Source organism: Eimeria tenella, genomic scaffold, assembly GCF_000499545.2.
Source record: "Eimeria tenella Houghton genomic scaffold, Eth_scaff162, whole genome shotgun sequence".
Lineage (NCBI taxonomy): Eukaryota > Apicomplexa > Conoidasida > Eucoccidiorida > Eimeriidae > Eimeria > Eimeria tenella.
In genome coordinates, this window is record NW_013541536.1 from 1 (window position 1) to 22447 (window position 22447).

Genomic DNA, 22447 nt, shown 5'->3' on the forward strand with positions numbered 1-22447 from the left:
GCTGCTGCTGCTGCTGCTGCTGCTGCTGCTGCTGACGCCGCGGCACCGGCTGCTAGATCTGCTACCGCTGCTGCTTCGCCTGGCTACAGCTGCGTTGTCGCCGCTGCAGTTGTTCTGTAGCAGCAGCAGCAGCAGCAGCAGCGGCAGCAGCAGAAGCAGCGGCAAAAGCAGCAGGAACAGCAGCTAAAGCAGCAGCAACAGCAGGGTAGGGATGCATTCACGGTTTTGTTCGCCAGTGAATATGGGCGAAGCATTTGCAGCTGTGCGTAGTTTTGCTGTTACTGCTGCTGCTGCTGCTGCTGCAGGGCTGCAAGCGCGAAGGAGAAAGCTGCAGACAACTCTGCAACAATAAAGCAGCAGGCTGCTGCTGCCATGAGCGGCCCCAGAGTTGTGGCTGCACTAAACCTCTTCCGGGCGCCGGAGGTATTGCTGCTGTTGCTGCTGCTTTTGCGGCTGCTGCTGTTGCTGCTACTGCTGTGTCTACTGCGCCCTGCTGCTGCAGCAATTTAAGGGTCCAGGTCGCTGCAGCTGTTTTTATGCGGCTTCTCTCATTTTGGCCGTGAACGCAATCCTTGCTGCTGTTGCCGCTGCTGCTGCTGCAGCTAGCCCACCCGCTTTCGGGCGAGGAGATTGAGTTGCTGCTGACGGCGCTGCTGCAGTCAGAGACAAAAGACAGCAAAGGCGTTTTGAAGCATTTCTTACAGAGCAACAGAGAGGCTCTTCTGCAGGCAAGATGGGCTGCTGCTGCTGCTGTTGCTGCTGCTGCTGTTGGCATGGTGGCTGCGAGCTGTGCTACTGCTGCTGCTGCTGTAGCTGCTGCCTCTGCTATTCTTGCGAGGCGACTGACGTCTGTTTATCTGCGCTAGCTCCCCTTAACTATTTCTTTGCCGCTGCTGTTGGATCGCTGCTGCCATAGCTGCCCTGCTGCTGCTGCTGCTGCTGCTGTTGCTGCTGTTGCTAATGCTGCCGGCCCTGTTGCTGCAGTTTTGCCCTCAGGCACAGATACAGCGCAGCAAGCCGTGAGGAGGTGTGCTGCAGTGGAGAGGCCTTTGTGCTGCAGAGTCGGCGCTGCAGCAGCAGGAGCAGCCGCTGCTGCTGCTGCTGCTGCGCGCGGCGTGCCTGGACAGCTGCTTCTTGGGCTCGCCAGCAGCCTGTGCTGTTGCTGCGGTGCTGCTGCTTTGTTTCTTTGACCAGTTTTAATTTGAGATAGTCTTAATTAATTTGACGGGTATTTTTGAATTGCTGGTCTCCTGTGTGCAGCAGCAGCGCCAGCAGCCTCAGTTGCTGCTGCTGCTGCTGCTGCTGCTCGTTTTTTGTAGAGCTCGTGCTGCGGCTCTGCAGCAGCTCTGTGAAACCTGGGGGCCACTTAGTGACCTTGAAGCGGGGAAAGTAGACAAACTCAGACCAGCAGCAGTGCGCGCAGCAGCAGCAGCAGCAGCAACAGCAACTCCGCTGTACGGCTGCTGCTGCTGCAACAAAAGCTGTGCAGACACAGCTTTTGTTACACCATCTTTAGTATCAGGCTAGCAAGGAATGGGGGGCCCCATGGGGGCCTCCTCATGGGCTGAGGGGCCCCATGGACAAGGGCAGCCGTGGACAGCTGCTGCTGCTGCTGTCGCTGCTGCTGCTGCCACCGCTGTTTGCCTGGAGAGCTAGGCCTACAACAGCGCCGCTGCTGAGCTACGGAGCAGCAGCCTAAGCCCTCAACGCTGCTGCTGCGCAGCTGCAGCTGCACCAGACTAACTAGGGGCTCTAGCAGCGCAGCAAAGCCCAGCTGGGGGCTGGGGGCCCCCAAAGGGCCCCCCGAAAGGGCCCCCCTGCTGGCCCCAAGGCCCAGCTGTGGCTGCAGCAAAAGGCATAGGGGCCTCTGCAGGCGCGGGGCTTGCGCAGGCGCATCAGCAGGGGCCCTCCAGAGGCCCCACTTAATCAGACAGGGGCCCCTCAGGGACCCAGTAGGGGCCCCTTGGGGCCCCTGAGGTACCCAGATGGGGCCTCTTGGGGCCCCTGGGGGCCCCTCAGGCACCCTGTAGAAGCCCTGAGGATCCTCTACCCCTGAACTAGGTTTTTGTTGGCTCTAAGATCTGTCTGGCGGCGCCGGCTGTAGAGGGGGCTGCAGCAGATTTTAACAGTTAATGCCTTTGAGTGAAAAATATATCAGAAATATATATTTAAAAGAGAAAACACATATACTTCGTCCACTAAACTAGAAGAAACGCCGGTCTGGGCTGTGCTGTCTGCGTATTTAGCCGGCCAGTAGTTCCTGCTGCCTCTGCTGCAGTTGCCGCTGCTGCAGTGCGCTGCTGTTATGCTATAGTTGGCGCTTTTTCTGCATATGTACGTTGGAGGAAAGATAAATAAAAACGTATCTGCACACACAATGAGGCAGCTGCAAGCCGTGGGGCCCCTCATGGGGCTGCGGGGCTGCTGCTGCTGCTCTGCTGCAGCTGCTGCTGTTCTTTCTGGCGCAGTTGCAAATTCGGCGGTGTTTCTGCTGCCTTCTACAGTTTAATATCTTTGATTTGTCTTTCTTTCCCCATATCTGGCCACCACCTCCAAGCACAGTTCGCTGCAGCGCGAGCTCCCACCGCAGCAGCAGCAGCAGCAGCAGCAGCAGCAGCAGTAGCAGCAGCAGCACTGCACCGGCTATTCCACTGGCTGGAAGACCCCGATCTCTTCACAGGGCTGGTGGAGCAACGAGGGAAACAGAGCTGCTTCTGCTGCAGCTCTCTGTCTGCTGCTGTTTGCTGCTCTCACAAGAGGCCCCGGAATATGGGGCCCGCTGCTGCACAGGCCGAGGCCCCTACTCTTGGGGGAGACGCAGCAGCAGCAGCAGCAGATTCCGCAGCAGCAGCTGAGGGGCTGGTCTATGAAGATGGCCCTTTGGAGGAGATTGACAGGTGGCTTGCTGCGCTGCATGCAGCCCCGGGGCAGCTGCTGCGCCAGGAGGCAGCAGCAACAAACCAAGGCAGGGCTCTTGCCCTCTGTGTCTCTCGGCTGCGGCATCTTGCTGCTGCAGCAGCAGCAGCAAACGCAGCAGCAGCCCCACCCGCCCGCGGCGCCGCCCGCGCTCGAGTTGCTGCAGAGCAGCAAGAGGCTTATCTGCAGCAGCTGCGAGACCTTGAGAAGTCCGCTCTAGGGCCCCCACACGCAGCACTCACACAGCAGCAGCAGCAGCAGCAGCAGCAGCAGCTAAACCTGGAGCAGGTGTGGGAGCTCTTGGAATGCGAAGCTGCTCCTTGGATTAAAAAGGCCCGCAAAAGACTTCAAAGACTTCGAAAGCATTGGGGGCCCCTGTCTGGGGGTGGGGGCCCCCCTGGGGGCCCCTCAGATGGGGGGGGGCCCCCTAAGAAGAGGCGGCGGCGGGGGGCTGCAGCGCAGCAGCAGCAGCAGCAGCAGCAGCAGCAGCTGGCGAAGCTGCTGCTGAGCGCCGAGGCCCTTGCGGAGCTGCAGCTGGATGAAGAAGAAGAAAAAGAAAAGGAAATGGAGACAGAAGAAGAGACAGAAGGGGAGGGAAGCAGCAGCGAGGGCGAGGCTGAGGAGGAAGCAGCAGCAGCAGCAGCAGCAGAAGCAGCAGCAGCAGCAGATAGTGGCGACGGGGAAGAGGAAGACGAGGAGGACGAAGACGCAGAAGACGAAGAGGACGAAGAGGCAGCAAGCTCTAAGGAGGATGCAGCAGCAGCAGCAGCAGCAGCAGAATCAGCAGCAGCAGCAGGAGCAGCAAGTGATGAGGACGGCGGCTCGGATGCAGCAGACGATCTCCTGGACGAACTCGAAAGGGAGAAAGAAGAAGAGAAGGAAGAGGAGCAGCAGCAAGAGCAGCAGCAGCAGCAGCAGCAGCAGCAGCAGAAGAGCCGCAAAAAGAAGCAGCAGCTCGATGATGAGTTTTTCTCTCTTGAAGAGATGCACCGTTTTGTAGAGGAAGCTGAGCAGCAGGAGCGGCGGCAGCAGCAGAAGCAGCAGAAGCAGCAGCAGCAGCAAGACAGCGAAGAAGAAAGCGAAGAAGACGAGGAGGCAGCAGCAGCAGATTTGCTGCTGTACGAAGGAGTTGACACAGCAGCAGCAGCAGACGCTGAGCCCTTAAGCTACAGCGCCTTCTACGGGAAGCCGAAGCAGCAGCAGCGGCAGAAGCAGCAGAAGCGGCGCCGCGGCAGCAGCAGCAGCAAGGCCAGCAGCAGCAGCAGCAGCAGCAGCAGCAGCAGCGAGGAGGAAAGCGAGGAAGAGGGCAAGGGGTTTGAGTCTCAGGGGCCCCTCGATGCAGAAGACAAAAGACTTGAGCGGGAGTTGGATCGGCTGCAGCTGCTGCTGGAGGCTGAGGAGAAGGAGCAGCAGCAAAAGAAGAATGAACGCAAGCAGCAGCAGCAGCAGCAGAAGCTGCTGCTGCAGCAGCAGCAGCAGCAGGAGAGCAGCAGCAGCGAGGACGAGAGCACCGCCGCAGCTGCCGCCGTGAGCGCCCCCGCGGGCCGCAAGGAGCGCGCCGGCGCGGGAAAATCAGCAGCAGCAGCAGCAGCAGCAGCAGAAGACAACTCTTTGGCAGCTCTTGCTGCTCGCATTGAGGCCCTCGAAGAAGAACTCGTGGCCCCCAAAAGCTGGGAATACACCGGAGAAGTGTGGGGTCGGCAGCGGGAGAAAGATGGGCTGCTGCAGCTGGAGGGGCTGACAGTGCCTTTCCCCACGCAGCTGCAGCAGCAGCAGCAGCAGCTGCTGCTGCAGCAGCAGGACCTGCGGCTGGGCGCGGACGACGGCGATGAGGAGGCCGCAGCAGCAGCAGGGGGCTCCCGTGCTGCAGCAGCAGCAGCAATTAGCACAATGATAGAACGCATTGTCAAGGGCCGCATAGAAGCTTTTCTTTTTGACGATGTTGTGAGAAAAGCCCCGCCTGCTGCTGCTGCAGCGGGAGGCAGCAACAAGGCCGGCGCAGCAGCAGCAGCAGCAGCAGAAGAGGAGCTGAACATGGAGAAGCCCGCAGAAGGCCTGGGGGACATTTATGCGCAGCAGTACCGCGAGAAGGTGCTGGGGGCCCCCTCGCAGCAGCAGCAGCAGCTGGACCAGGAGAAACAGCAGCTGCTGCAGCTCTTTTCGCAAATTATGTACAAGTGCGACGCCTTGACAAACTACCAGTTCGTGCCGCGGCCAGCAGCAGCAGCAGCAGCAGCAGCAGGAAAGGACGCGCCCGCGTCGGTGCGGGTGGAGGAGGCGATCCCGGTCTACGTGCCTGCTGCCAGCAGCAGCAGCAGCAGCAGCAAGGCCGCGCTGCCGTTCACGCCGAAGACTGCAGCAGAAGCCACGCGGGAAGAACGAAGAGCAGCAAGGCGCAGCAAAAAGGCGAAGCGGCAGCAGCAGCTGCGGCGGCGGATCGACGCGGGGGAACTCACGCTGCAGCAGGCGCAGCAGCGGCAGCAGCTGCTGCAGCAAAAAAACAAAGCAGCAAAAGAAGAAAAGAAACACAAAAGACTTACTGGCCTCACTCACGCGGAGGCCCTCAAGGAGCTTCGCCAGGGGCAGAAGAGAGTCAAGACAATTCACCTGCTTGCGGACGCGGCCAGGGCCAAGAGGCAGGCTGCGAAGAGCAGCAGCAGCAGCAGCAGCAGCAGCAGCAAGAAGGCCTGAGCGTCGGCACGCAACAGCCGCTGCGCCCCACCAGCAGCTGCGGTCCTCTGCGGCGTGCAGCCGCTGCTGCTGCAGCGGCTGCTGGTGCTGCGCTAGCGATTCTCGCAGCAGCGGTAGTAGCAGCAGGGGCTGCTGCTGCTGCTGCTGCTGCTGCAACTGGAGCAAGTTTGCTGCAGCACGAGGGCAGGTTACTTCGGACTGTTACGCAGCACAGCTGCTGCTGCTCCCTTTTATTAAAGGACACCTACAGACAGCAACTTGGCGATCGCCAAATATATGGCACTTTGTGCCGACTAGCTGCTGCTGTTGCTGCTACTGTTGCTGCTGCTGCTCCTGCTGCTGCTGCACTGACGCCGCAGGCCCGCTGAGGGCTGTTTTGTTGCTGCTGCTGCAGTCTCAGTGTGGTGCACCAAATATCTAGCTTCTCCGTGGCATGCAATCTTGCTGCATTTGCTGCTTCTGCTGCTGCTGCCGCCCCTTTTGCTGCTGCTCGCTAGTTTGTAGCCAGGCTGCAGCTTCCCCGTTCACAGTGCCGTTGCGGCTGCTGCAGCTGTTGCTGGTGGCAGCTGCTGCTGCACTGGCTACAGCTGCAGCAGCGCCCGTTAGTGGTGCTGCAGCACTACTGCTGCTGCTACTCAGTGGGCTCTTGCCGCTGCTCGGGTGGTGGCTCCCTATCTGCATACTACTGCAGCAGCAGCTCCCTATCTACATACTATATCTGCTGCTGCTGCAGCAGCAGTTGCAGCAGACGTCGCAGCAGCAGCTGCAGCAACAACAACGGCAAAATACGCAGGATTGCAATGTAAGGTTTCGGGAGTCAAAGCTGCTGCAGTACACGGCATTTCAGCTTTCCCTGCTGCTGTTTCCTTGCAGCCCCAGGGACCCCTACGGTTGCTGCTGTTGCAGCTGCAGCAGCAGCAGCAACAGCTGCAGCTGCTGCTGCTGCAGCGGCCGAAGCAGCAGCACTGCGCCGCTGACATCTATTTAAATACTGCAGCAAAAAGGGCCCCTCAAAACAAACAGCGAGCCTCGCTCCCCTGGCCCGTTGCTGCAGGTGTTTTTGGCCTCACAGTGCTGGCAGCAAAAGCTGCTTCAGCACGAGCGCTTCAGGCAGCAGCAGCAGCAGCAGCAGCAGCAGAGTTCGCTGCTGCAGCGGCTGCTGCTGCACCTGGGGTGTCCGACGCTGTACCGGTGAATTTGGCCCAGTGCGCGGCTGCTGCGGTGCCTAAAGCAGCAACAGCGAATCCCCCACAAAAGCAGCAGCAGCAGCAGCACGACGAGGCCCTGCTGCTGCTGCTCCGTCTCTGCTGCTGCAGAACCTTGCTGCCAAGAGTGCCTAAGGCCGTTGTAGGGTCTGCCAGCAGCATGGGCAGCCGTCTCCTGTGCAACTGCTGCTAAAGCTGGAGCTGTTGATGCTGTTGAGCAGCTGCTGTTGCTGTTGCTGTGGGTGCAGCGGCAGCAACTGCTGCTGCCGGAGCATCAGTAGCTGCTGTTGCTGCTGCTGCTGCTGCTGCAGCCGCAGCAGCTGCTGCTGCGGATCTCCTGTCTCCCAAGTAGGCTGGGGGCCCCCACCCTCGAGGGCCTCGCCGCCACTCTTGCTGCACTCGCTGGCTGGCCCGGCGCTGTGGAGTTGAAGGCTGAGGGCCTCTGGGCGAAGCTGCAGCTGTGGAGGGGCGGCGTGGGCCATCTCACTCCGCTGCACTTGCTGGGCGGCGCGCGCCTCCGCGCTGCGGCCAAGGTGGGTGGACCACTGCTGCAGCAGCACTGGACCACTGGACCACTGGTCACGCAGCAGCAGTTAGGTGCGCCCGCAGGGCCGGGGCTGCCGCGCGCTGCTGCGGGGCAGCAGCAGGCACTGCAGCAGCCACAGACAACACAGAATTGAAAAGAAAGTCTCAGATAAAGATGGCGTCTTGCTTTTGAAAACGAAGTTGCTGGGCAGACCAGTGGTCCACTTCGTTTGTATGAGCTCTAGTGTGCTGCATGCAGTGTCTCTCTTCGCCACAAATCCATTAATGCCACTTTTGTGGGGCCAGTGGCCCCACAGCTTCGTTAGCAGCTGCTGCCCGAGAGGCGGGGCCGCTGCAGCAGCCCCCGAGTGCCGCAGCAGCAGCAGCTGCGGAGAGCCGGGCCATGCTGCTGCTGCTGCCAGGCTCGGTGCTGCCGCTGCCACTGCTACTGCTGCTGCTGCTGCTGCTGTTGCGCAGGCAGGAAGCAAGCGGCTGCCGCTGGACACGCGGTTTTTGGAAGTGCTGCCGCGGGTGGGCCTGGAGCAGCTGCCGCTGCTGCTGCTGCAGCAGCAGGGAATGTCCCGAACAATAGAAGGGGTAAAGGGGGCCCTCAGCGAGAGCCCGGGGGCCTCCCCCTCGTGGTTGCGGGGCCCCAACGGGCGAGCAGCAACTTTGCTGCAGCCCAGCAACGCACTGCTGCAGCAGCTTTTCCAGCAGCAAACTTATTTCCGAGTGGAGTTCAAGGACGCAGAGAAAGGCTCTTTGAAACACTTTCCAAATAATTTGTTTTCTGCTCCCCGCAAGGACAGCAGCTACTTCTGCGAGGCCAAAATCCCTTTCAGAGTTTCCGCGCTGGGCAAGCAGCAGCTGCAGCAGGCGCTGCTCTCGGGGGGCCCCGGGGGGGCCCCCCCCGAGGCCCTCATGCTCGCAGCCAGGGCCTCCAAAGACTCTCTCACTGAACAAGACCCCACACTTGTTTTGGTCCAGTGGTTCCGGGGGCCCAACGGGGAGGCCCTAATGAGGGAGACCACTGTCCACGTCGAGCCTGAGGAGGCTGTGAGCAGCAGCCGCCTGCTCCTGCTGCTGCTGCTGCTGCTGCTTCTGTTGCCCCTGCCGTTGCTGCTGCCGCCGCTGCTGCTCGTCCTGCTGCCGTGGCCTCCGTTGACCCTGCTGCTGCTGCTGCTGCTACTCTTCCTGCTGCCATTACTTCCGTTTCCACCCGCTGCTGCTGCTGCTGTTGTTTTTGCTGCTTCTGCTTCCGTTGTCCCCGCTGCTGCTGCTTCGGTTGCTCCTGCTGATGCTGCTGCTGAGCGGCTGGATGCACTATTTGCCCGCCTGGGGTCACCACGATGTTGGGAAGCAGCACAGAATTATTTCAAAGTCCAGCAGAGTTTTGGCATTTGAGCACAAGTCCCTTATAAAAGACCTTTTTGATTAAGTTCCAAATTTGGGAGAACGGAACAAGAGGCAAAAACGCAGTTTGCAATTTGTCTGTTTGTTGTGGCTGCTGCAGCCGGTTGCGCCTGAAGGGACTCCTGGGCGATACGGTGAGGCTTAGGAGGCTGCAGTGCCTTCTGCTGCTGCTGCTGCTGCTGCTGCTGCTTGATGTCCGTCTTTGCTGTGGATTCGCGGGCGCAGCTGCCGAGTTTGTGGCGCTGCTGAGCTGCTGCTAGTGCTGCAGCTGCCGCTGTTCATTGTGCCACAACGCTGGTGTGATTCTGCTTGCTGCTGCTGCTGCTGCTGCTGCAGGTAGAAGGTACATTGGCAATTTTTTTGCGGACAACTCGCGGCTCTTTTCCCGCTTCATCGGCGTCGTGGCGCGGACGCGGCTAAACCGGTGTTTTCTTTGGAAGTTTTGGGCCTCTACGAACATTGGTGAGAAACTAGAAAAGCATTTTTCAAAAAAATAAAAATAATGACAAGACCCTCTGGAAATGTACAGAAAGGGGCCCCCAGGCAAAGGGGGAGGCCCACACAAATGGGCAGCTGAGGCGGGGGAGCCCTGGAGCTGCTGCAGCACTTTTAGGAGCTTTTGATTGTTGTCTTTGTTTCTTTCTGAAGTCCATTTTGCCGCAGTTTTGCTGCGGCTGCTGCTGGCTGGGTGGGAGAGGTGGCTGGCGCTGGGGCCAGCTGCTTGCTGCTTGCTTTCTGCTGCCAGTTGCTGCTGGCCCCGCTGCGCTGCTGCCGCTGCCGCTGCTGCTGCTGCTGCGGCTTCCCCCCACGCCTGGCTTTGAGTGCCTGCGGCTGCTGCAGACTTGGAAGAGGCCTTCAGCCTGCTTCAGCTCCGGCCGGGCGGCCCGCAGCTGTTCCCCACAGTTGACTTGTTCTTCTCGCGGCCCATAAACTACGATGTGCTGCGGCCCATAGACAGCGAGGCCATTTTGGTGTCGCCTGCGGACTCGGCGCTGCAAAATGCCTTTTACATCAAACCTGACGAAGACGGAAACATCATCGGCGCCCGCATCCCGCAGGCAAGCCGCTTTAGAATATGTTGAAAAAGTGACTCAAATAATAAATGGGTAGGAGATTATTATTTTTTGTCATTACAATTAATAATATTGTGGATTTATCTCCTACAGATAATAGGCGTTGTTTACATATATATATGCACTCTACATTTTAAATAATATCCTGGGGCTCTGGGCAGCACGGCCCACGCGCAGCCCCAGCAGTAACTGCTACGGTCTGCAGCAGCGCTGGAGCGCCGCTGCACGCTCCAAGAGCAGCAGCAGCAGCAGCAGCAGAGCGCGCAGGCAACTGGCCTAGGGCCCCGCGGGTGGCTGGCTGCGGGGAAGGGTCGGGCTAGGGTTTGTGTTGGTGGTTTGGTGCGTGAGTTTGCTTCTGTTCAGATCAAAGGCACTACTTTTAACTTGTCTCAGTTTTTGTTTGGACGCGGCACAAACATGAACTTGCGGCTGCAGAGCCCGAAGCACCGGCTGCATGTGCACATCTTTTACTTGTCGCCTTCCGACTATCACCGCTTTCACTCTGCGGCGGACTGGCGGGCGCTGCGCCACGTCTACATGCCGGGCTGTCTTCCTTCCGTGAGGCGGGTGGACTTTGCTGCTGATTGTAAAGAAAGCAGCAGCAAAAGTGCCGCTGCAGGCTGCTGCTGCGCAGCTGCAGGCAGCAGCAGCAGCACGGGTGCGCAGCCCCGAGGCCCGCGAAAAGGCGCTTCTTTTGCGGCTTTTGCTGCTGCTGCTGCTCTCGACAGGTCCGCCGCACTGTGCTGAGCAAACGGGATATACTGGACTCGTTTGAACGCACTTCAGTGCAGGGAACTTGGCATCCGGGAAACGCAGGAGGGCCTCCTCTTTTTTTTTCCATGACCTTCGTGGCTGCGCGCATGGTGGGGGGCATCGAACTTTTCTACAGAAGACGTGTCGACCAAAACCGCTTTCTTTTCACCCCCCACTGCGGCCTCGTCCGCCACAGCTACCTCTACGACTACACAAGTCCTGTTAAACTCTGCATGGGGCAAGAACTGGGCGCTTTCCACTTCGGCAGCACCATTGTACTGGTGAGCCCAGGGGCCTGCGGCGCCTTGCCTAAGCAGCAGCAGCCGCAGCAGCAGCAGCAGCAGCAGTACTCTATTAGGGCTTAGGTCCACAGCCGTCTGCAGCAACGTGTGAGCAAAGAGGCTCTGCTTAGCGTCACACAAAGCCCCGCCTTAAGGCCCTGGCCCTCCCGTAGACCCTCACTTGCATGCATGCATCTCCAGTTTCTAAACTGCCTTAGAAGCTGCACTGCTAGGGCCCCAGCAGCAGCATCGCCGCAGGGCGGTGCACTCAGCGGGCGCAGTTTGCCTGCTACAGCAGCCGCCAAGATCTGCAAACAATTGGATCTCTGCACTCTAGTGCTCGGCTTAAAGGGCCCTGAAGAAGGGTCTATCTGGAAGTTTTGCAGTGCCTGTTTTCCCGCTGCTGCCGCCAAGTGCCTGCTGTGTGTTTTTGCTTTTCTGCTGCTGCTGAAAGGCATATGAGGCCCCCGACGACCTGGAAACCCTGAGCCCGATCTGCTCGCAAATGGCAGCAAACAGCCCGCTGGGCTATCTGAAGGGCAGCAGCAGGCGGCGGCTGCCGCGCTGCGACTTCAGCTACGGCAACCACAGTGACCCTATTGCATATCTGCAGTACCTGCAGCGTCTCAGCGCGAAGAGCAGCTCTGGGGAGGCCCTGCTGCCCGAGGCGAGGCCCGGGCCCCACACACGGGGTGAGGGGCAGCAGGGTTTGCTTGTGAGAGGCCCTTATATGGGGGCCCCCGCTCCCGACAGCCACAGCGGGGGCAGGGGCCCCTGGGGTGACCCCCACGATGGGGCTGCGGGCGAAGAGGAAGACGGCGCAGCTCCCCCCTTCGGGGAGCAGGAGGACACCCCGGAGGACTCCGTCGCAGAACGCTTGCCTTCGTCTTCCAGCGACTCGCAGGGGCCTTTGGGCTCGACGCAAACTTTCGCCGAGTCTGCTGAGGAGGAGTCCGCGGGCGGCGCGGGGGCGTTGGGGGTGACAGAATCCACAACAGAAAGCAGCAGCGCGGGCGCAGCCGCGGGCTCCAGGGGAAGCGAGTCTGAAGCAAACAGCCTCGATTTCATCTTCAAGTCCAGCCGTTCGCTGCAGCACCAAACCAAAGTCACGCGGGGCCCGGGGCAGGAGGTGCCTTTCTCGCCGCTGCCGGATCTCCAGGCTAAAGTGCATGCCCTGGAGTTCGGCCTTGTGCACAGATTCGCGCTGGCCCACTGGCTAGCCAAGGCCTGGACGGTGCGGCTGCGCCCTCTAGACTTAGCAGCCCCAGCCTCAGCTTTCCTCGAGTAACAGCATGCAGCACAAGGTTTGAGCAGTTGGTGCTGCAGCGCAGCACTAGCTGCTGCGGCTGGGGCTGCGAGATTCAGCTGCACGCTGCTTTCCCGTGCATGCGTTGGGCGAAGCAGCCAGAGCGCATGCAGCGGGGCTTGGCTTCGCAGGCTTGTTTGCTGCTGCGGCTGTGGCTGGCTCAGGCTTTTGAAGACTCAGAGGGGGGCCGCCTCGTTATGCTGCATGTGGGACAGCTAGGCAAGAACGAGACGGACTCAAACGCCAACAACAACCCCACCTGCTTTTACGGTGAGGCCACTGACACGTAGCTCTTGCCCTCGACCTCTAAGCCGCCAGCCTTCCGTGCACATTATAGGCCTTGCAGCTTCGCAGAGGTGGGGTTTTAGTGGCTGTCTAGCTAGCTAGACCGCCTAGCTAGCTAGGGCTAGTCTATTTAACCTTTTGCTGCCTAAGACGCAACTCAGGTCTGTTGGAGATGCACAGCAGAGGCTCGTGTTTGTGGGGTGTGGTCAGACCCGGCGCGAGAGTCGGTGCAACTGCGGTTCGTCGGCCAAGTTTCTAGTTTGCTGCTGGTGTGGCCAGCAAAGAATGAAGGCGAGGCGCTGCTGCGGTACCCCACCTTTGCATGCGCCAGCAGCAAAGGCTGGGGCAAGACCACCCGCGGAGTGGGAGCTTCCTGGTCTTTTTCCGATAGTCAGTCTCGGCGTTGGCTGTCTTCCTTTTGCTTTACCAGCCCTTGCACAGATTTGGCTCCGTCTTTTCGCCTTTTCGCTGCCCCTTCAGCTTTTATTGGTCCCTTTTCTTCTGGCTTTATAGCTTTTCACGGCTAAGTCGTGGCCACCGTGTTTGTCTTCTGCTGCTGTGGTGGCGGTATATAAGGGGGGAGAGAATCCCCACACTGGGGATTTCTCAGCGAGTTTCTTCTTGCCTTCGCACTGCATGTTTTCTATGGCTGCATATTTTGTTTTGACGAAGAGCGCAAAATGGGATTTGTGGCCAGTTGCCTGAATGGGTTATACTGCAGCTCTCTCTCAGTCTTCTGTGGCCTCTCGTTTTCCTTAATTCTTAGCTGCGGCTGTATTCATTTTTCGCAGACTATCTGTTCGTAAAGTTCCAGTTGGAACTGGGCCGCCTGGAGAACGAAGGGGAGGGGGCTGTGGAGACGAAGGTATTTTCTTTCCAGGCCTATCTCGAGGCTTCTTCGCGGCCTGCAGTGGACGCGTTTGCCCCTGCGGAGGCAGAGGGCAAAACGCCCGTTTCATCCGAATTATTTGCAGGAGATGTGAATCTCCTTCGGTTTGAACTTCAAACCGGGCCTTCAGTGGCTGTAGTCAAGGCACAGCGGTTCGCCGTCACCACTGCTGTGCCCCCCGAGGTGAAGCCGGCGCCATTCTCCAACGAGATGATCTGCGACGAAGCCCCATTTCGAGGCGCCGTGGCCTCCCTGGGAAGCCGGATTAAGGCGCTGCGGTGGTTCCGCACGGCCTCTGAGAAACATGAATAATAGTTGTATCCATGAAGACTCATGGAGATTTGTGTCCCGAGCAAATGCATGTGCTGCTTAGCAAAGTATTTGCACGGGCGCCATTCAACACAGCGGAATGGCGGTTTTCTTTAAATTGTTTTATATGCGACTGCTCAAGGCGCCAGCATATCCAATTGGGATCGACACAGGGCTGTGAGAAGCTCTCATCGACCTCCTAGTGATAGACACTGAACCATTACTGTTTCGTGGATCCCCGACTGCGCTGTTGATTTTTTGTTTCAACTGCCGCTGTACAGAAAGGTGGGGAAAACTCTGCAGCAGCGCGGTCTGGCGACAGACGCGGACAAGGTGTACACGCGTTTCAAGGTGCACAGGAATCTCAAGGGCGCGCTGCAGCGAGGCGTGTTTGTCAAGGCCAGGGTCCTGCAGCAGGCGCCGCAGTTTGAACAACAACAGGCAACGACAGGGTAGAAGAACTCCACCGACAAACGAGGATGGGAGAGGCGAGATGCGAAGACCACAAAAGGGAAAGCTGCGGCAGCGCAGGCGCGCAGCCACGCGCAGCCACGCGCAGCCACGCGCAGGCGCACTTACCTCGTTTCATTTCCGAGCTGCTGCTGCCCGTCGCCACGTGCATGAAATTGCGGCTATAAGCGCGCGAGCCGGCACTGACACGGCACTAACACGCAGGTGCCGCTGCAGTGCCCATTGGGCGGGCTGCTAGGTGTAGGCAGCGGAAACTACCGAAGCCCACTTTGCTTCTGCACGAGAAGCAGGTGGGGGTATAGAGGCGGGACTGGGCCACAACGAGCCTGACGCTGTAGTATCACTGGCTTAGACACCAGTGGGGAGCGGGAAGCATCGACACAGGGGGCAGGGAGAATCACCGATATTGCTGTCGTTTCAGACTCTACAGGAAAGCTACAGCAGCAGAATCTTCGTATTGTGCTACTGCTGGAGGCGTCGCACCGTGTACAGGGTTGCACTGTCGGGCCGCCGCCGCCCGGTTAGCTAAGCCGGGCTCAGCGAGCGCGCTGAACTTGAAAGCATAAGAAGTGGATGACACCGGCTGAAGTAGAGCTGCATAGCTGCAGGCGTGGCTAGCTACATTCAGTATTTTGAAGGTCGTCTAGGGTGACATACTCTTTCCGTGTTGCTGCCAGCCTCAGCGCAGCTCCAGCTCAACGTGCTTCTCTAAGCTCTGCTGTAGCCTACTGGCGATCCTTAGCTAGCTAGACGCGGATGTTCCCCCAAGTATTGAGTTGTGTGCTTGTGGATCGTGAGCCTAAAGACTGCTAAACAGGCACAGAAACATCTGCGATCAACTAGTCTTGTTGAGACCTGTAGCAGCTGGTGGGGCTCCAGCGCAGCTGCGGTGCGCTGCGTCTCAGCCACAAACAGTAAACGGAAACACCACTTAAAAGGGGTCCGCGTGCTCGGTGCGCACTAAGAAGCGTCGCTGCCTCAAATGCAGCTGGCGCGGCTGTGAAGCCCCCGCGCTTTCCTATTTTTCTCCCGGCTGCGCTGCCGAGAGGACCGCCTCGCCAGCGGGTTCTGGGGAAGCTTCAGCCATTCAGGCCTGCTGCTGCTTCGTGTTCTTGCGAGCCCACAAGAAATGCGAAAGGAAACGCTGCCCGACCTATTCGCCTTCGGTCTTTGGGGCGGCCTGTTCCTCCCTCCCTGGCTCTTCACACTGACACTGAGTTGGCGCATGCAGGGGGTCTGCTGCCCTCGGAGAAAACAAAAGAAAACAAAACAAAACAAGCGCTGAGGGCAGCAGCAGCGGCAGCAGCGGCAGCAGCTGGAGGACCCACTGCTTCTCTCCCGCGTCAGTCAACTTGCACTTGACCCAGCGCTCTCGCTGCCCCACGCAAAGTCAACAGCCTCCGTTCTGCCCCGCAGCACTTACAGGCTGCAGAGGCAGCCTAGCGGCGGCGAAGGTAATTAAAGCGGAGCAAAAGCACAAGTGCAGGGGCTCGGGTGGATTCAAAGAGCGAATGTGACGGAGGGTGGTGACCTTCAAACCTGGCTAAAACGTTTGTGGCACTCTGAGCTGCTGCTGCTGCTGCTGCTGGGACTGAAAGATGCAGCATGCAGTGCCGAGAGGCGGCTGGGCCTCTCGCCTTGCGCTAAGCCCTCAGAGACAGAAAAATGAGACTGCGGCGCGTGGCCTGAAGATGGAGGTGCAGAAGGCAGGCGGCAGCTGGCGCAGCACACTCGCCTGCCGCCCAAGTTGCTGCAGAGAGCACCTGCTACTGCCGCAGCTGCAGCTGCTGCTGTGGCTTCGCTTACTGCTGCAGGCTTTGCAGCGGAAGCAGCAGCTGCCTAGCTAGAGAGTCTAAAGTTGAAATTCTGAAAAGTGTCTGTCCCTCAGAGGGTCGGTCTGGCGGTGGTGGAGCTGGTGGGGTGGTAACAATACGGCGTCGGGCAAAAGCTTGTGTGGGCGCTCATGTGAAAAAGGAAAAGAAGGCAAAACTAAGAAGACAAATGCGTCCTTAGTCCTGCTGAATGTCAACTGACAGAGTCTGAGTGACCCCCTCGTAGTCCAGAGTCAGGCTGAGACGCGAAGGACTCGTTGCTTCCTTCTTGCGGGGCTCTTGCTGCTGCTCCGCAGCTTCCAGCTCTGCCTCCACAGCAACTGCGCCGCCTTCTATTCGGGCCAGCGGCAGCAGCGGCACCTGCAGCGGGCTGCCGTCGTCAAGGGCAGGGTGCAGCATCAGCGTTATGAGCAGCAAAGACGAGGGGTCCTGGGGGTCCACGAAGTCCGCGTCCAGCAGCCCGCCCATGTATTCTGAAGCTGCTGCTGCTGCTGCTGCTGCTGCGGCTGCTGCATCGGCTTCCACCGGCGCAGCAGCAGCGCCAGCGGAAGGAAGGTTGCCGGCATCCGCAGCGGCGGGAGGCTGCAGCAGCAAAGTCGAAGAAGCCTCAGCCGCTTCCGCCGAGCAGCGCTCGCTGACTTCCTCCTCAACATCAGCAGCAGCTGCAGCAGCAACGGCAGCACCCCCTGCTGCCACTGTTGGGGCAGAGAGAGGAACAGAAGGCATTACAAATCCCGGAGCGTAAGGATTAAAAGCAAACTGCTTCACTGCAGGTGTGCTGCTGACGCTGCTGCTGTTTTCAGCTGCTTCTGCTGCTCCATGCCCTGGCGCCAGCTGTGCCTGTCTTCGTTCTTGCTGCTGATGGCTCTGAAGAGAAGCTTCAGCAGCAGCATCCGCAGCGGCCGCTTCAGAGGAAGACAAAGGTGGAAAGTCCCACAGAGTTACTGGCTGCTGCTGCTGCTGGTCTGCAGCAGCAGCCTGGTCGGCAGCAGCAGCAGCAGTGGCGCACGCAGCGTAGCTCTGATAGACCGGAGCCCGCCCCTGGTACGCCGCCTGCTGCATTGAGAAATAGTCTGGGATTTCGCTAGCATTGAATGCATATAAGTGCTGCAGCAGCTGCTGCTCAGGCCGCAGGCTTTCGCTGTGGCTAAGTCCTACCCCATACTGCCTCCGTGGGTGTTTGTGTCTGCCTTGTTTCCGGCCCACACTGACAGCCCCCCGGGTAATTCGGCTGCTTGGTGCAGCTGCTGCAGCTGCTGCACCTGCAGCAGCAGCCTGTGCACCTTCGGGTGGCTGCGGCGCATCTTTCCCTCTTCCAGCAGCAGCAGCAGCTCCCGCGGCCTTCCCTGCAGCAGCAGCCAGTGCCCCTGAGTGCAGCGCTGGTGGCTTCGTGCTGCTGTTGCTGCTCCCTGCTCGTTCTCGCTGCTGCAACGGCACCTGCTGTTGCCCCTGGACCTGCTGTTTACTGAGTTGAGGTACATCTTCAGCCGTTGGCGCGAGCGGCGACTTCTTCTCATCTCCCCTCGAATTCGTCTCTGCGACGCTGCCGCTGCTGCTGCTGCTGCTGCTGCTCGCGAAAAGCCCGAGTGGCGGCGAAGCTGCAGAGCCGCCGCACCACCGTACCTGCCTACCTGTTTGAGTGCCTCTAAGAATGACACTCTTGTAGCTGCGGGTCGACACGCCCGCGTCGCAGCAGAGACTTGAAATGCTGCTGCCGCTGCTAGAGCTGGTGCTGCAGCAGCTGCTGCTGCTCTTTGTGCCGCCGCTGCTGCCGCTGCTGCTGAAGGCCCCTCTGTTGCTGCTGTTGCGGCGGGAGCTTCCTGTGTCTGTGCTCACGCTTTCACAAGTCGAAGTGGCCCCTTCCCCGCAAAGTCTATCCCCGCAGGCTGCTTTGTTGCAGCTGCTTGCCCCTGCTTCTCTCTCTCCCGAATACAAAGCAGGCAGCACCACTTGCTGCTGCTGCAGCTGCTGCAGCTGCTCCTGCTGCTGCTGCGGCAACGCTGCTTCCCCAGCTCCCGCTGGCGCCACCTCGGGCTCCCGCTTTTGCGGCTTAAGGCGCAGCTGCAGCAGAGGACACAGACACGGGAAAAGCAAAAATGAATGAGAGACCCTCAGCTGCTAGCTGCTGGAAAGGGTGCTGCTGCTGATGCTGCTGCTGCGAGGCTGTGTTTCTGCTTCTTCTTTCTCTTATTGTTTGCCTGTGAAGCAGCTCTGCTCCCTTACCTTTCTTTGGTTTTTATTAAGGCAAGCTTCATGCGAAAGAAAGGCGAAGTCCAAACGGTGCAGCCCCACAGCAGTAGAGCCCAACAGCTCCCGCAGCTGCGCCTCCTGCTGCCGCAGCGTCTGGCACGCAGTCGACCCCACCCACACCTGGCAGCACAGCAGCAGCAGCAGCAGCAGCAGTAGCAGCAGATGAGGAATAATAGAGCCACTTCAAGACACAAAGGCGCCCTACGCTCATGGCCGTTTCATCTGGCTCTATGCACATTAACCGGAATCGAGACAAAGTCAAATCCCCGCTGCTGCAGCATCTGCTGCACCCTCAGCTGCTGCCGCTGCCGCTGCTGCTGCCTCAGCTGCTGTTGCTGCTGCTGCGGCACTGCTCACCTCAACTTTGTGGCTTTTGTCGTTGTTGCGCAGACACAGTACCACTCCAGTAAGAGTAGAGAGGAGGGCCCTCAAGGTCCGTCTGTGGCGCTGCTGCTTCTGCTCTAAGGATCTCAGCAGCAGCAAAAACACCTCCTGCAAGTGCAGCACACGCGCGCAAAGCACCCCACTTCTAGCTGCTGCTTGCTGCGCTGCTGCTGCCTCCGCTAGCTGCTAGCTCCCCCTCCAATCTGCTAGTTTATTAATTCTGGCTCTAAGGCCGCCCGCGCTTCTCTCAACTTCAGTTAAATGTGTAAGCAGTATACGGCAGCAAGAGCTCCAACGCGCGAAACCGCAGTCTCAGCAGCAGCAGCAGCTGCTGCTGCAGCAGCACTCCTTTAGGGCAGCACTGCTGGATTTTTCCTTCTTTGAAAAACACTTCCTTGTGCTTCTCTCTTTATGTCACGAGATGCTATCGGCAGCTGTACTAACAGCCGATTCGCCCCCCTCCCCACCGGCGGCCCCGCAGCGCAGCCGCGGCAGCCACAAGGCGCAGCAGCAGGAGCAGCAGCAGCAGCAGGAACTCACCACGGCCTGCGACTTCCCTGCGAGGTTTCTTATGACGAAGTGCCCCCCCCTCCTGTTCACAGGGTCTTCCCACAGGGGGGCGCAGCCGCCCACAAAGACGGCCACGTTCACAGGGGGGCTCAAAGCCTTGTGGGACAGCAGCTGAAACAGCTCCAGCGTCGCCCGCAAAGACGTAGCCCGGCCTGCAGCAGCAGGAAGAGTTGCCCTTCGCTTTAGCAGCAGCAGCAGTAGCAGCAGCAACGGCAGCAGCAGCAGCAACTGCTGCTGCTGCTGCAGCTCAGGCAGCAACAGCCGCAGCAATAGCAGCTGCTGCAGCAGCTCAGGCAGCAACAGCAGCAGCAATAGCAGCTGTTGCAGCAGCTCAGGCAGCAACAGCTGCAGCAGCAGCTGCAGCACCTCAGGCAGCAAGAGCTGCTGCAGCAGCAGCAGCAGGAGCTGCTGCTGCGGGAGCTCAGGCTAGGGTGGTTATCGTGAAGTGCAAGTTTCGCTGGGCGGCTTACCTATTTGCACGAGGCCCCTTTCATAGTCTTCCTGCAGCCGCCCTTTGCTGCTGCTGCTTCTGCTGCTTCCGCTCGCCTCGTTGCCTATTGGGTCGTGCCTGAGCAAACAGCCCCCACAAACGCAGCAACTACCCCTTAGCGCGAGTCCTGCTGCTGCTGCTGCTGCTGCTGTTGCTGGTGCTGCTTGCGCTGCGGCTGCTCACCATAAGCACCATCCGCAGGAATGAGACACCCACGGGCCCCAGTTGATGTTGGCAGCACCGCCAGGTTGCTTCGGGCCCCTATCATCCTCGAAATTGGTTTGCTGCTGCTGCTGCTGTTGCTGCTGCGGCTGTTTCCGCTGCTCGGCGGGCGCCACGTATGTGTCTCGGCCGGGGTTGACGAGGCCCGCAGCCACGGCTGCGCTAAACACACAGGTGTAGTTGGTGTGTCTGTGCTGCGCGTTTGCTGCTGCTGCTGCTGCTGCTGCTGTTGCTTTCTCCCCGTAGCTGCAGGGCTTCCGCGCAGCCGGGGGGCCCCCTTGCCGCGGGTGTTGGCGGTGTGCTGCTGCAGCTGCGGGGCCGTGGGGCTTCCTCTGGGGCCGGAACTGCAGCCACAGCAGCAGCAGCAGCAGCAGCAGCGGAAATAGACGCGAAGTCCCACCTAGCAGCAGCAGCGAGAGCTCACGGCGACTGTGACTTAATTCCAATGCATTTAAAATTTGAATCTAATTTCAATTTTAAATTAAATTAAAATTTTAAACTTAATTTCCATTTTAAATTTAATTTCTTACCCCGCTGCTCTCCTCGTCGTCCGATATGGGCACTTCTGCCCAGCGGCGAGGGCGCCGCGGCTTCACGGAGATCCAGCCCTCCGTGTCCTCATCTGCTGCTGCTGCTGCTGCTGCTGCTGCTGCTGGGGCTTCTGCCGCAGCAGCAGCTTCTGCTGCTGCTGCTGACGGCTCTCCCTGCACTGTCCCTCCCGCCTGGTCAGCCGGAGAGGGAGCTGTGCTGCTGGCAGGCAGCTCCGCTTGACGCTGCGGGGCAGGACTTCCTGCTGCTGCTGCTGTGGCTGCTGCTGCTGCTTCTGTTCTGGCTTCTTTTGCTTCTGCTGCGGCTGCCGTCACTGCCACTGCAGTTTCGGCTGCATGAGTTGCAGCAGCAGCAGCAGCAGCAGCTGCTGCTGCTGCTTCATCAGCATCTGTGCTACCGGCCTCGGCGTCAGCGCCGCTGCCGTTAAAGGGGGTGGGGGCAGGGCCATGCGCTGCATTCAAGTTCGCAGCAGCAGCAGCTGCTGCTGCTGCTGCTGATGGTGCTGCTGCTGCTGTCGCTGCCGTTGCTGCTGCTGGAGGAGCAGCAGGTTCTGCTGCAGTCCCACCCCGCTCTGGAATCTGCTGAGGAGATTGACTCGAAGTCAAACTCCCGTCTGCTGCTTCGGATGCAGCACAAGAGTAGCAAGCAGGGCCTGCAGCAGCAGCAGCACCGTCTGCAGCAACGGCAGCAACTGCTAGCTGCTCCTTCGCTGCTGCGGGTGCTTCTTCTTGTACTGCTCTGCCGCTGCTGCTGTCGCTGCTGCTGCTGCTGCCGCTGCTGCTGGTGGTCTGTCCCGCTTCCTGCTGCTGCTGGCTCGGCGCCGCATGCAGGAGCACCGGGCCGACTTCGGCGTCAGGCGGTGCTGCTGCTGCTGTTGCTGCTGCTGCCAGCTGCATCTTTGCTGCGTCTGCGCACCTGAGCTGCTGCAGCTGCAGGCTGGAGAAGCAGCAGCACTCACCCCAGCGGCTGGCTGGGGAGCCGCAGCAAGACAGCTGCTCGCAGCGGGAAGAAGGAGACACAGCAGTGCTGCAGCACATGGGGGGGGAGCGCCAGCCACTTGCTGCTGAGGGGGAGGCTGCGCTGCTGCTGAGCCAGGGGTAGGGCCTGGCTTCCTCTGCTGCTGCTGCTTCTGCTGCAGCGTCCTTCGCGCTGTCACCCGCTGCTGCTGCTTCTGCATGCAAACACGCAGGCAGCAGCGGGGCCCTGCTGTAGCTCATTGAGTCTGGAGAAGGGGCCCCCATGCATTTCTCTAGGGGCTGCAGGGGCCTCTTCTCGCTGCAGCTGGGGTTGGGGGCCTCGGCCTCGTCTTCCTCCGCAGCAGCAGCAGCAGCAGCTGCTGCTGCTGCTGCTGCTGCTGCCGCTTCCGCGAAGCAGCAGCCGTCCCCAGCAGGGCCCCCACCCACGTGCGACGGGGGGCCCCCCTTGCGAGGCTCGGGGGCCCCCGATATTCGAGCAGCCATGAGACTGAGGGGATGAGTTGGTGCTAAGTCCCTGTGTCCTGCAGCGCCGCGCTGCTGCTGCGGGGGCCTGTGAGATAGAGTACGAACAAAAAGATGAGATGATATGCAAATAAACAGCAGGAGAAGCTTCAGGGGGGGACGGGGGCCCCAGAGGGCGCCACGTGTCCCCCCTGGTCCCTAAGGCGACGTGAGAGAGCCTCAGCTGCTGCAGCAGCAGCAGCAGCAGCACGGCGAGCGAGACGTAGGGCGTCAATTGAGTGTACCGCTAATGAAATTGCCGCTGCTGTATTGATTGTTCCAAATATTTCGGCTGCTGCCTCGAGGTTGCTGCTCTCGCTGCTGCTGCCGCTGCCGCAACACCAGCCGCTGCTGCCGCGGCTGCTCCTGCTGCTGTCCGCAGCGTTCTTGTACGGGGGGCCGTCTCTCCGTATTTCCCTTCACTGCATGCAAACTTTCTATAAAAATTAATATCTATCAATTTATTATTTAATGAGGGCAAACCAAAGAGACACTTAGCCCTGGGGCCTTGGGCAGCCACTGGCCCTAACGGGCGCGGCCCCCCACTGACTACTG

General features: G+C 59.8%; 9 protein-coding genes across 9 annotated transcripts; 5 read left to right on the forward strand and 4 right to left on the reverse strand.

Moving 5' to 3' along the window:
• Nucleotides 1-217: 217 nt before the first annotated feature.
• On the reverse strand, nucleotides 218-775 carry ETH_00029890 (uncharacterized protein; the record flags this gene model as incomplete). Its single annotated transcript, XM_013373653.1, has 1 exon — nucleotides 218-775. One exon carries the CDS (start codon nucleotides 773-775, stop codon nucleotides 218-220), a length of 558 nt encoding a protein of 185 aa, XP_013229107.1.
• Nucleotides 776-2769: 1994 nt separating this feature from the next.
• ETH_00029895 (U3 small nucleolar ribonucleoprotein MPP10, putative) lies at nucleotides 2770-5607 on the forward strand (the record flags this gene model as incomplete). The annotated part of the gene is made up of 1 exon (XM_013373654.1): nucleotides 2770-5607. The coding sequence occupies one exon, from the start codon at nucleotides 2770-2772 to the stop codon at nucleotides 5605-5607; it is 2838 nt and encodes a 945-aa protein (XP_013229108.1).
• Nucleotides 5608-6024: 417 nt separating this feature from the next.
• Nucleotides 6025-6288, reverse strand: ETH_00029900 (uncharacterized protein; the record flags this gene model as incomplete). The annotated part of the gene is made up of 1 exon (XM_013373655.1): nucleotides 6025-6288. One exon carries the CDS (start codon nucleotides 6286-6288, stop codon nucleotides 6025-6027), a length of 264 nt encoding a protein of 87 aa, XP_013229109.1.
• Nucleotides 6289-6943: 655 nt separating this feature from the next.
• ETH_00029905 (uncharacterized protein) lies at nucleotides 6944-7294 on the reverse strand (the record flags this gene model as incomplete). Its single annotated transcript, XM_013373656.1, has 1 exon — nucleotides 6944-7294. The coding sequence occupies one exon, from the start codon at nucleotides 7292-7294 to the stop codon at nucleotides 6944-6946; it is 351 nt and encodes a 116-aa protein (XP_013229110.1).
• Nucleotides 7295-7622: 328 nt separating this feature from the next.
• On the forward strand, nucleotides 7623-9832 carry ETH_00029910 (Phosphatidylserine decarboxylase 1, related; the record flags this gene model as incomplete). Its single annotated transcript, XM_013373657.1, has 4 exons — nucleotides 7623-8393; nucleotides 8851-8884; nucleotides 9087-9212; nucleotides 9591-9832. The coding sequence occupies 4 exons, from the start codon at nucleotides 7623-7625 to the stop codon at nucleotides 9830-9832; spliced, it is 1173 nt and encodes a 390-aa protein (XP_013229111.1).
• An 851-nt stretch (nucleotides 9833-10683) lies between these two features.
• Nucleotides 10684-12145, forward strand: ETH_00029915 (Phosphatidylserine decarboxylase 1, related; the record flags this gene model as incomplete). The annotated part of the gene is made up of 2 exons (XM_013373658.1): nucleotides 10684-10857; nucleotides 11312-12145. 2 exons carry the CDS (start codon nucleotides 10684-10686, stop codon nucleotides 12143-12145), a joined length of 1008 nt encoding a protein of 335 aa, XP_013229112.1.
• Nucleotides 12146-12270: 125 nt separating this feature from the next.
• ETH_00029920 (phosphatidylserine decarboxylase proenzyme, putative) lies at nucleotides 12271-13649 on the forward strand (the record flags this gene model as incomplete). The annotated part of the gene is made up of 3 exons (XM_013373659.1): nucleotides 12271-12433; nucleotides 12659-12838; nucleotides 13240-13649. The coding sequence occupies 3 exons, from the start codon at nucleotides 12271-12273 to the stop codon at nucleotides 13647-13649; spliced, it is 753 nt and encodes a 250-aa protein (XP_013229113.1).
• A 97-nt stretch (nucleotides 13650-13746) lies between these two features.
• ETH_00029925 (uncharacterized protein) lies at nucleotides 13747-14102 on the forward strand (the record flags this gene model as incomplete). The annotated part of the gene is made up of 2 exons (XM_013373660.1): nucleotides 13747-13823; nucleotides 13928-14102. 2 exons carry the CDS (start codon nucleotides 13747-13749, stop codon nucleotides 14100-14102), a joined length of 252 nt encoding a protein of 83 aa, XP_013229114.1.
• Nucleotides 14103-16126: 2024 nt separating this feature from the next.
• On the reverse strand, nucleotides 16127-21874 carry ETH_00029930 (uncharacterized protein; the record flags this gene model as incomplete). The annotated part of the gene is made up of 7 exons (XM_013373661.1): nucleotides 16127-18010; nucleotides 18173-18319; nucleotides 18557-18691; nucleotides 19124-19305; nucleotides 19624-19721; nucleotides 19827-20209; nucleotides 20396-21874. 7 exons carry the CDS (start codon nucleotides 21872-21874, stop codon nucleotides 16127-16129), a joined length of 4308 nt encoding a protein of 1435 aa, XP_013229115.1.
• Between the last annotated feature and the right edge of the window lie 573 nt (nucleotides 21875-22447).